This window comes from Ceratina calcarata, unplaced genomic scaffold (genome assembly GCF_001652005.2).
Source record: "Ceratina calcarata isolate Rehan_Ccalc_2016 unplaced genomic scaffold, ASM165200v1 scaffold211.2, whole genome shotgun sequence".
In the NCBI taxonomy this organism is placed as follows: Eukaryota; Metazoa; Arthropoda; class Insecta; order Hymenoptera; family Apidae; genus Ceratina; species Ceratina calcarata.
Window position 1 is genome coordinate 884,229 of NW_017142786.1, and position 11,744 is coordinate 895,972.

At 35.4% G+C, this 11,744-nt stretch overlaps 2 protein-coding genes across 7 annotated transcripts in view; one reads left to right on the plus strand and one right to left on the minus strand.

The window, feature by feature from the left end:
- Positions 1-2,289, minus strand: part of LOC108622227 (uncharacterized) — a 28,316-nt gene extending 26,027 nt beyond the window's left edge. For 2 of the 3 annotated variants that reach the window (XM_026811325.1, XM_018019955.2), the window contains exon 1: positions 1,612-2,289. The gene's annotated coding sequence lies outside the window, so the exon portion shown is untranslated. The remainder of the gene's footprint in view (positions 1-1,611) is intronic. The other variant, XM_018019956.2, reaches the window with a different exon arrangement.
- A 1,104-nt stretch (positions 2,290-3,393) lies between these two features.
- On the plus strand, positions 3,394-11,172 carry LOC108622265 (putative ATP-dependent RNA helicase DDX17). Of its 4 annotated transcripts, none has more exons than XM_018020037.2 (8): positions 3,394-3,615; positions 3,964-4,314; positions 5,452-6,105; positions 6,169-6,341; positions 6,491-6,550; positions 9,619-9,717; positions 9,777-9,861; positions 9,979-10,068. In XM_018020037.2, exons 1-7 carry the CDS (start codon positions 3,599-3,601, stop codon positions 9,830-9,832), a joined length of 1,410 nt encoding a protein of 469 aa, XP_017875526.1. In that variant the 5' UTR covers positions 3,394-3,598; the 3' UTR covers positions 9,833-9,861; positions 9,979-10,068. The 4 variants fall into 4 exon arrangements, with proteins under 4 accessions (XP_017875526.1, XP_017875525.1, XP_026667116.1 ...); XM_018020036.2 differs by adding an exon at positions 10,371-11,172 and having other exon boundaries at positions 3,395-3,615; positions 9,619-9,861; positions 9,979-10,143; XM_026811315.1 differs by adding an exon at positions 10,390-11,172 and having other exon boundaries at positions 3,395-3,615; positions 9,619-9,861; positions 9,979-10,143.
- Positions 11,173-11,744: the final 572 nt, after the last annotated feature.

Consider the following 11,744-nt stretch of genomic DNA (forward strand, 5'->3'; position numbering starts at 1 on the left):
GAGTAGAAACTGAAACATTTTCTTTACATGTAAAGTGTTTGAAATGAAGAATGATTCAGTATGCTTGTGTTAACGTTGCTTTTTACACAGCTGAATAATGATACCTCAATCTTATCGGGTGTTTATAAAGATAACGTGTTACGCCTGTAATTTCATTAACTTTTTTTAGCCGATATTTATGTAGAGTTTACCGCAGCACGCGCGCGTTCTCGCCAGTTTAGTTTGACTTATTCCATCCTTTAATATACACACATAGCCAGCCAACGTGAAACCGGTTTTAAAGCAGGATAGGACATACAGAACAAAAAACGAAATGTTTCGTGGGCAATGTCTTGCGAAAAAATTTGCTAGACGAACTACGACCGCGATTTTATTATTTCTAACTACCTATTCAAACACGTAATGAATTTTATATTTTATATGATGCATTTACATAACGTATGTATTTACATACATAGTTGTACATGCTCGTTTCGTTTACCTTCAAAGATGACAGATTAAATTACTTCTTCACCTTCGTAGAAGTCACTTGACACCGTAAAACGTCTGACACGAGATATTAAGGATTCGATAATAGAAGGGAACATTAAATATTTCGCGTTATCAAAAAACAGTAATTACAAGATATAATTATCTACAGTACAACATAAATTAAAACGATAGCTGTGAAGCAAACTTAAATGTGCACGACCAACAATAATGCAATTTAATACACCTTTAAAAGCATTTTTGCCTCCTTTGAAGAAATTGGATATGATAAAGCAACACTGATATTGAAAATAAAAAAAGATGTGAACTTTTCCTCTGAGTAGCTCTTTTGTCACTAAAAATTCATTTTGATCGTATCCACGTGTGCAATAACTTTATAAAAAAACTCTTTTTGGTTTAGGAATTAATTCTTTGCAGTTAATTAGTACTTGATATTGCCAAATTTGATAATGACATTTCGATATTTTTGGTATTTATTTCCTCTGACTCTAGTGGACAGAAAATGATAAGAAACATACTAGTACAATCAAAAGAACATACCAGAATTTTTTCAAGTCATTCATCAGTAATTAACACTATAAAAAAATTCAGCAAATTTTCAAATTCTGAAGAAATAAATTTTAAACGTCGGGAACTGTTCGACTTTTTATCTCCGATTTTTCGTATTTAATATTTCAAATTTTTGTGAGCAGAATATTCTGAATCGACTTCATATTTTCTTTTTTCTCATCAATTACATTCAGATTATGCAATAAGAACTTTAAAAAAAGCCTATCTATTTGTGCGTTCCCGTCACGTAGCAAATCTTACATAACGAATTAAAAGTTTTGAAAATATCTGACACTGAGCTGTCAATGTCATACTACAGTAGAAAATACGTCAAAATCGCTTAATTCCTAAACTCAAAATTGATTTCTTTACATCTTATTTGATACGTGGATTCGATAAAAATAAGAATTGAGTATAAAAAGTTTCCCAGAAGAAAAAGCCAAGAAAAGTAGCATTCTCTGAAATACAATTAGCACATTCCACATGGAATCGTCATATCAAAGACAAAAGAAAATATCTCTAAAGTCCATTTAATGATTAAAAATAATTGATAAAATAAAAAAATAATGTTACCCATCAGATGTACAAGGGATCTCTTCCGTGTAAACATCAGCACGTGTGGTTATCGTCCCGTTCCTCATCGTATCGTAGTTGTTGCATGTCAAAAAGGAAAAAGGCAGCGACCGATGACGGACGTGTCCTGAAAGTTAGTCGCCGTTGATGTTCGCGATGATTTTCTCATTCACCTTCCTTGCGTCGTCTTTATTAGATCATGCATATTGTCTCTCGCTTGCACGCGCGTTCGCCGTTCCAAGGATTCTCTACCGCATGCATTCATTATTACCCATCGGCCTTATGACTTTCAATTGTCATATCATCTTTTTTTTTTAGAAGACTTTCCACTTTCTTATTCCCGTTCTCTTCAACGACAGATCAGGCAAAACTTGCAATATTTTAATGCAATTACGTATTTCGAACACGATTGATCGTTTTCAAACTGATTAAAATTGTTTAACACTTGGATAGAGAACAACAGCATGATCTCATCGTTGTAGCAATTATAATTGACAGTTTCGTTTCCATTCTAAGCTTTATAATATATAAAACGAAGCTGACCTCTCCTTACGCTTTGGTCGTTCGAAAGCTACTCATCTTACACCGTTATTGAGGTTATGACACTGTCGGCGGCACTGGAGTACTCAGGGTACTGACGGTACTGACACCACTGACACTACCACACTACTGACAGTGACAGAGTACTTCAGTACTTACTATATACGATCTGTCTTATTGACAGATCACACTGATATGAAGCCGTAAATTCAACATGACCGCCTATATGGGAAACCATCGCGTGTGCGCACAAGATGCATAGAAGTTTGAGTTTGAAACAAACTTTATAAATTTTTATCTAACATAAATAATTTGAAAAAATTCTTACATATACTACTCGTATAGTAGTGCATTTCTGAATTTTTTCATCAATTTCCATCCACTAGAATCAGAGAAATTCAAAAATGTCGAAAATCATAATTTGTAATAAAAAGAAATATTATGATTAGGAATAACAGAAAAATACAAATACGTAGTATTATTATGCATTATGAGTACTAATTAGTATTGAAGGACAATACGCGTACGGTGCATTATTATTCAACTCATGTGCGGAACGATTTCTATTGCTATCTATTTAATAAATGCTTTGCCTTTGTCTTCAAATCAGTGGAATGACTGGAATATAATTCTGAAAACTCTTAAAAGTACGCGCAACATTCTATCAGCTACGTAAGACTTACATACATTTTACTTACATTCTAAGTTGTAAAAAAATAATAACATCATAAAGTAATATATACATTCTGCTGAAGTCATACACTTACACGCATGCATACAATATCTGCTCCTCTTCTACTTCTACATACCACTAATTTTTCATCTAATAGCAGTAGTGGGAAGTAGTGAAGATTACTGAGGATCACGTATTTTCGTAGGAGCTGTTGAACGATCGGGCAATATTCGGTGGTAGAGGGAAAAGAGAATGCGTACAGCATCTCTGATACGTATGAAAATGTTGACATTATGATGGTTGATATGACCTGATATGACCCTGGTCAACAGAAATTGCCTTCCCACATGTTTATTGCCGGCAGATGGTTGGCTGGGAATAAATTTATAAAAGGAACTTGACTACAACTTTTGTTATGATTTCACTAATTTCCACTCTTTAATTTGGCAACAATATGATTGTTTTATTTAAATTTAGTTGAATATCAATTATTATAATGTAATTTTCCAATTACGATTTCCATCCATGTGGCCGCATCAATCGTGGCGCATGCGTCATGAATTTTGAGATAACATCGTTGCTTCTTGAAATTCTGTCGTTTATGGTGGCGGAATCATTTTCGTTTGTGTCAATTTCTGTCTCCTGATTAGATTCGAACTTCTGGAAAACGTACGTTACATGATAAAATTGTGGTCTGCTTTTTGCATTCGAATAATCGTTGCTAAGAGTGGATTGTTGCTGTGAACGAAGAAGGAAATCGAGAGAGAACTGAATATGGGTCGTTACAGAAGGTACGTTTCGTGCACGCACATACTACTGGTCACCCGAAGATTACACAGTCTATTAATCTACTCGTTCGCCAATATTTTCAACTAAGGCCATTCATTTCCCATCGCTTATGCAGCATAGTTGAAGGCAAATGATACGTAGTAAGAGTAATTAAGTTCGACGGTATTGCGAAATTCTTAGACGCTTTCAGAACGATTATAACCTTTTACATTTGATTTGAGCTTGACAACTAGTAACCCCTTGTGCAGAATCTAATTTCACCAGTTCTTAAAGCCAAAACAAAATAGAAGCTAAGTATCAAACTTTCTCTGTGTTTTCTTACTAATATTAATTTTTCCGTTTTCTGTTAGTCGTAGTCGTGACAGAGATAGGAGACGTAGATCTCGTAGTAGATCTCGTAGCAGATCACCAAGGGACAGAAGAAATTGGGGCAGCAGTGGTGGCAGAGACAGAGGAGGTGGAAGGAACAGTCGAGGTCAACCCGGAGCAAACTTAAGGAAACCTCGATGGGATCTGAGTAGATTAGAGCCCTTCAAAAAAGATTTTTATGTGCCACATGAGGCAGTTCAAAATCGGGATCTGCGCATAGTCGAGCAGTATCGGAGCGAGAAGGAGATTACTCTTAAAGGAAAAAATATACCCAATCCTGTATTCACATTTGAGGAGACAGGTTTCCCAGACTATGTTCTAAAAGAGATTAAGTAAGTAACTTGGAAATTATTTGATTAACACTAAACCTACCGACAGTTTCTGTACACCAGTGCGCTGCATTTATATTTTTTACATTCGACTGCAATTCAGTGTTGGCATTGGTATTTCAGTTTGGAACCAGCTTAAAGGGCACCAGCCATATGATTTCTGTGATACTTGTTGCTAAATTTTTTACATTTTCTGTTTTATTCATAACCAGGCAAGAATAGTACAAAATATGAGTTTTTTCGAATTTTTGGTCAATTTAGTGGATAACATTGACATTCTGCTTTATCTCACTGCTATCGGAGTCTACACCCTTAAATAATAATTAAAACTCTAGCAATACAGCCTAATAAATATCGTGTTCTCCTTATCTTTTATAGGAGAATTTGGGAACGATCACTGGTGTATGGTAGGTTTAGTGTTAAAAATGAACATTCCACAAATGCGTTAGTACTTACAATATTAGAATTTGTTTCTCAAGTTTAGAACTCGTGTCCGGTTCGCGATGATATCTTCAAGAATTCTGTCCGAACTTAAAAAATTGCTTAATCCGGAAACTTAACTTCGATCAAATCAAGTAAGAAACGGAGCTAAAATTGTTAGGATTTTAAGAGACTAAACGAAACTGATTTATTTTATTAGTTATATTAATTATATATGTATAAGAATCGAATTCAGTAAATTAAAACTTTAAATATCATTGATGACTACATAGACAGCGGATTTTTATACGAAGTAGAAGATTTAAGGTAGTCAGGTAAAGAAATGCATTTCAGATCGCACCATTTTTTATCGTATAAGCACGAATATATTCATTCGCTTTTTATATTTTGTACACTTTTATGCATCAGATGCAACGTTTATATTTGCAGTATACTCAATTATTCCATAAGTTCATAAAATCCGCAGCCTATGGCTTTAATAGTAATGTAAGGATTTAAGAGTTCATCAGTTTAACATAAAATTTTTAATGATGAAAANNNATTAATTATATGATTTTTCATAAAAACTGATTGAAAAATGTATTTAATGTTTTCTAAGAAATGTTGATACCAATATTATTTAGATGCCGTACGAGACGAAATACAAATGAACAATCGAATCAATTTCAATCATCAAATAGGAAACATCTTAATTTTTAGACGACAAGGTTTCACCGAGCCCACGTCGATACAAGCGCAGGGCTGGCCGATTGCTTTAAGCGGACGAGACATGGTAGGAATCGCATCTACTGGTTCCGGAAAAACTCTGTCTTACATACTCCCCGCGATCGTTCACATCAACAGTCAACCAAAATTGGGTAGAAAAGACGGGCCGATCGCGTTGGTGTTAGCTCCGACACGGGAGCTCGCACAACAGATCCAACAAGTAGCCGACGATTTTGGCCATTCCTCCGGCATCCGAAATACTTGCTTGTACGGAGGAGCACCAAAAGGCGCGCAGGCTAGAGATTTGGATGGTGGCGTGGAAATCGTAATAGCCACACCCGGCAGATTATTAGATTTCCTCGAATCAGGACGTACGAACTTGAAGAGATGCACCTATCTGGTCCTAGACGAGGCAGACAGAATGTTGGACATGGGCTTCGAGCCTCAAATTAGGAAGATTATAGAACAGATAAGACCGGATCGGCAAACCTTAATGTGGTCTGCTACTTGGCCTAAGGAAGTGAAGAACTTGGCTGAGGACTTCTTAAAAGATTATGCTCAAATAAACGTCGGTTCGCTTCAGTTAGCTGCGAATCACAACATTTTGCAGATCATCGACGTCTGTCAGGATTACGAAAAGGAAAACAAGTAAGCAAGTCGATCAATAGACAAATAGTTGTCTACAAGATTTCAAATTATGCTTCGTTACAGGTTGAGCACACTTCTCAAAGAAATAATGGCGGAAAGCGAAAACAAAACTATAGTATTTATCGAAACGAAACGCCGAGTAGACGAGATAACCAGAAAAATGAAGAGAGATGGCTGGCCGGCCGTTTGTATACATGGGGACAAGACGCAACAAGAAAGAGATTGGGTTTTACAAGGTACATCATCTTACTATTATATAAAGAGAAAGCGCTTGTTTGTATGTTAGCAAAAATATCAAAAGCGACTGAAGTATTTACATCGAAATTTAGAAACTCCGGAGTGTCGTACGACATGTGTATCAATATTTAATTTTTACTTTTTACAGATTTCAGATCGGGGAAAGCGCCGATTCTTGTCGCTACAGATGTTGCCGCGCGCGGTCTTGGTAAGTAAACAATTGTTGTAACGAACTATTCAGATAATTAATGGTTCTCCTTTCGTGTGGAGAATGAGTCGCTTGAAATTATGACTCTGTCAGTAAATTTAATAATTACTGCAGTGTACGAGATATCTTGTTCTGACATGACGTCGTTAAAAAAAAGACAGAACGATAAGAAACCGATTATTCTAGTCCAAAGAGATTGCAACTTATTTGGGTATTTTTTAGCATGAAATTTTTGTTAACACAAGTTTTAGTCAGAACAAGGTTTCATTGATTTACCCTTGAACCACTTTATGATTCCGGCCCTTTTTTTAATTAAAACTCTGAGACAGATATATGTAAAGAAAATGATTAGAAATAAAACTTATTAATATTTCGTGAATGCATAACGTGGTTCACGTGGCTCAACATTTCTAATGTTCATATTTATTTTGCTTCCTCACTTTTTGCTATAAAGGTAATAAATTTTTTTTTAAACTTATAAAGAAAGAGCCTTAGAAGTGAAAGCAAAAGCTCGTGTGATCGGCAAGCATTCTAGTCATTAATTTGATAAAGGTACAACAGCAGTTAATCAAAAGTTGAAAAAACAAACGAATTTAAATAATTAATGCTACGAATCTCTATACTTTTATTTTACGTACTTGAACCGATTTAGAATCTTCGCCGCTTGCCGAAACTCGAATGTAAATGAATTTAAAAGAGACGACAAAATTAGCCAAGTAAATTTCTCTTCGTAATTCTCGGCTTCATTTGAGATATGTCGAATCAGAATAGAAAGATGATAGTTGCATATAGAGAAAGCTCTACTGTAATTCAAAATTCATGTATTGAACACAGGAAGATCATAAGGTAAACATGTACCTAACGCGGCTGGATCTTTGTTTGTATTGCAGAGGCACATTGCGCGCAGACCCACGCCGGGTAATGCAAAGCAAATTGGGGGTGCCCGCCGCCAGTATTTGTTTCGGTGGTGCACTGGTTTGCATTGTCTGCGCTGGCTGCGACGCGTGCCTCTAATCGTCAATTCCGTGAAGGGCCAGTCCGGGGCCAAAACGGGAGAGCAACAATGTTACCTCCTACATACTGGATATCAGTTCTACGCTACTGCTGTACGCCATCTGGGCTGGCCAACTCGGTTGTTGCCAGAGTTATGAGAATCCCCCTCTGCCGATGGGCCGCTCAAGCTAATCAGACCCGATCAACGGTCCCAATGAGAGGCGGTGGCATGGCACGGCTAGCTGAAATGCCAGAGCCTCTAAGTGTGCCCTGTGTAGCAACTGAATGGCGGAGGCTGTAGCTGGAAGCGAGCGCAAACAGCCAGGCCCTGCCCGTACGTTGCTAGCGACACTCACCCATTCTGCCTATATACTTTAGTATGACAGTAATCTTAACTTAAAATTAATCTGCTATATATACATATATAGCTGTATATATTTTACTATATATTTTATATCGATAATTTACAGTCTTCCATGAGTCACTCGGAGAAAAACCAGTTTGTGTCTGCAATCGTCAATTCAGAAAATATGTTACACTTCTCATTTACCGTCTGTGATTCGCTTATTTTATTTTACGTCGTCAATAATTCTGTTAATATGAAGAGAATTTATATAATACAGCACGTACATTATGTTTAGCGAGACAAATTCAATTCAACAAATTTTTTGTAATCAATAATGATCTTTGTAAAGCATATTTCTAAGATTTGCAAACTGGTGTGCTATAATTGAAAGCAATTTTCTGGGGTGACTCGATTATCTACACTTGTTGCATGCACATATATGACAAGATATTTTATAAAATGTGTGCAATGTAACGATTCTTAAATTAAGAATAAGTCAATTCTTGATATCCTCGTGTGATCATTGTTCGTTAACTTTACTTAGTTCCCTCAAAAATTCTTTCCAAAAACTAAGATAAGTGTCACAATTTTTGTTCACATCATAATTTCTACTCACTGACTTATTTTTTTATAACTTTAAGACAGCAAAATTTTGTTCAATGGTTTATTTTTCTGTAATTTAATTACGTATAAATTTGTATTCACTGGTATATTTTTCGTCAATTTTAAAATCTATAAAATTATAGAAATGTACGCCAGTGAGCAGAAATTGTGACGTAAACAGAAATTGGAACATTTATCTTATATCATTGAATTTGAAAACATTGATTAATGGTCATGCAAAACTGGCAAGAGTCTTCCTTGTTCTTAGTTGAAGAATTTTCAAAACTTTTTGCGCATTATTCACATTTTAGAAAATTATTCTATATGTGTATGTTAACTCTCTACACACACATAGACACACATTCCACTTTGCTATCCGCTTTCACATTTCCTTCATCCCTCTGAATCCCTTTACGATAACTTTATCATTACATATTCACAACATACTAACTATCAAATAAGATTCTATGGAATATCAATCCTGGTTTCGTTATCTTTGATAGTTCTTCATGCTATTTTTAATGCAATTAGACTTCGGATCTTCATGCAAAATGAAACATTTATCAGTTTAAAAAATGTGTTTCAGATTTGTTTAATCATTGAAACATTGAATTCTGTATTCAGCTTCTAATATTCTGAATTGTCTTATACGTTACACTTATCATTTTTCTACATACACTTTCCTTATAATTGCATAAAATCCACAGTCTAATGATAATAATTCGTAATTGTATACGGTTCAGAAATACGTTTCTTACAAGAGGAAACCAGGATTGTCTTATTTTTACTCAAGAACTACTATACTTTGGTCAGGACGCTCTCTAAAATAATATAGTACTCTTTCTTTTTTTTGTTCATTATTTTAAGAAAATCGGAAATATTTCGTTCATCTTTCAATTCCAATCTTTCCTCTAAAAATACTCTAAAGAGACTCTCGTAGGTAGTTAGAGGAATTTGGAGAGCGTATTTCTTTGAAAACCGATCTATATTTAAATACGATTATTATATATATATTTATATATATACATATACGCTTTGCCATAACTACTATCTTAATCAATATCTGTCTGTCCCGGAGGCGGATGCTCCCGACGATTAACAGCTAATCCCATATGCTTTATTTCAGACGTTGAAGACGTCAAGTTTGTCATCAATTTTGACTATCCCTCCTGTTCAGAGGATTACGTTCACCGTATCGGCCGAACGGGTCGACGGCAAAAAACTGGTACAGCATATACCTTTTTTACACCTAATAATTCGAATAAGGCTAACGACCTGATCCAGGTACTAAAAGAAGCGAATCAGGTGATCAATCCGAAGCTGTTAGAGCTCGCCGATAGTAAAAGCGGAGGATACGGAAGGCACAGAGGTATCCTATCTTAATTCTAAATGAACGGTGCCACAGATTTATCGAAACTATTTTCGCCTAACAAGTATTTTCAATCGAAGCATGTGCGATTATTGAAGGAATAAATTGATGCCACAGGTGGAAGGAACAGATGGCGGTCACGAGGTGGCCGTAACGGGAAAGACCGTAGCTACTCGAGAAGTCGAAGCCGAAGTCACAGTAGGGAACACAACGGGCGTAATAATCGTCGAAGTTACAGCAGAAGTTATTCCCGAAGTCGCAGCCCGGTTAGCAATCGTACAGGTAAGTAATAACACGTTCAGCATCCTGCTGACGCAGTCACAGTCTTCAATTCAGAGACGTGGGCGCAGTTTAATTGAGAGCTTACACAAATTGAAGAACTTCACAAGTTTCGATTAAAATTTTCGTTTGAAATATACTTAATGGCGCCTACCGTCTCGTGTTTAGAGCTTCGCGATTCTATCCAAGCAATTGACTCACTCAGGAGTTATTCTGTTTATTGTAAGAAGACTCGTACGTTTCCAGAAGTTATCGGTAAAAGTTACTGGAGCAGTGAGAGATGATCTTCCACGAGCAGTTAAGGACCAAGCTAATCAATCGCCCATGAAACACGTTTCATTTATCTTTTTTTACGTCTCTTTTAAATGTATGTACACTGTCGAAAGGAATAACGATTATTCTTTCCACGTAATCGCTTTCTGTGCGACGCGTTACGTGCTTTTTTATAGAGATATAACGCGAACGAACGAGAGCATCTTTCTTCAAAATGTAACGCAAAGATGATCCGGTTAAATAAGGAAATGGGGCAGGGAGACGAGTTTACGAAATTCTTTTCGTATACAGCTGTTCTCGAATATTTCTGTAATAAATGTTTTGTTTTTAAGCGCTGAATCGCAACCATAACGGATGTGTATAGTACATAAGATAATATGAGAATCATTATTATACATATTCGTGTATCACGCAAGACATTGGTAACTGGATGAAAAAAGAACTAAATATATAAGAACTGAAGCAACTTTTCACTTTGATAAAAATTAGTTTTCTTCGTAAACATCTCGCCTAATTATCGTTGTTAGAACATTCGACGATACTTAAGTTCACGATGTTATTATGTTTTAAACAGAAATCGCACCGAATAAATGGTACACACTCATAAATCTGTAAAAGTTTGTAGCCTGACGATATTAATTGTAGATGTTTAGTGCTTAGATTAATTCGTACACGTATTCTTGAGCATTTAACAAAACCGATGGAATGTACAGTATTTAACAGAAAGTGTAATAAATAAATTTATTAACTATTTGGGAATTTGCGTTTCTACCAATTATTACTGTTCCTAAATATGAAAAGTAATTAAGTTTTGTGTGCACTAAATAGTACTCGAAGTAAAAAATGAGGTAAATATCCCAATTTTCAGTCACTGTCGTACTTTCCTATAATTTTATATTTAATAAATTCTTTCCATACAAATTAAAAATGTGTAATTGATAACAAAACTTCTCAGTTGAAGAAACGAAATCGATTATGAGAAATTTGAATGAATAAAAATTTTCAAATTAATATTATTTTTTGAATTTAAAAGTTTTATTGTTAATTAAGAATTTTTAATTTTAAGGGAAAGGATTTATCAAACATAAAGTCACAGAAAAATTCGTTAGTGGATAGAAATCTCAACATTTACCACACTAGGCTGATGAGTTTATTTTTCTTTTTTCTTTATAAAATATCGTTTATTTGGTATTTGCGAAAACTCCGAAAATATTTAGTCCCTTTTCGATTACGTCAAACAAGTGTCTACAAGAGCACCTCTCTATCACCTCGCCCGTAAAGCGATTGGATTTCAAATAAAGTGGAGGTCCATCCGAGAGGCCACTAGATTG

What these genes read in the sequence shown, in the direction of transcription:
- LOC108622265 (XM_018020034.2), top strand. An exon ending in AAGAGATTGGGTTTTACAAG is followed by an intron (nt 6,342 to 6,490) that starts GTACATCATCTT and finishes TACTTTTTACAG; the next exon opens with ATTTCAGATCGGGGAAAGCG. An exon ending in TGTTGCCGCGCGCGGTCTTG is followed by an intron (nt 6,551 to 9,618) that starts GTAAGTAAACAA and finishes GCTTTATTTCAG; the next exon opens with ACGTTGAAGACGTCAAGTTT.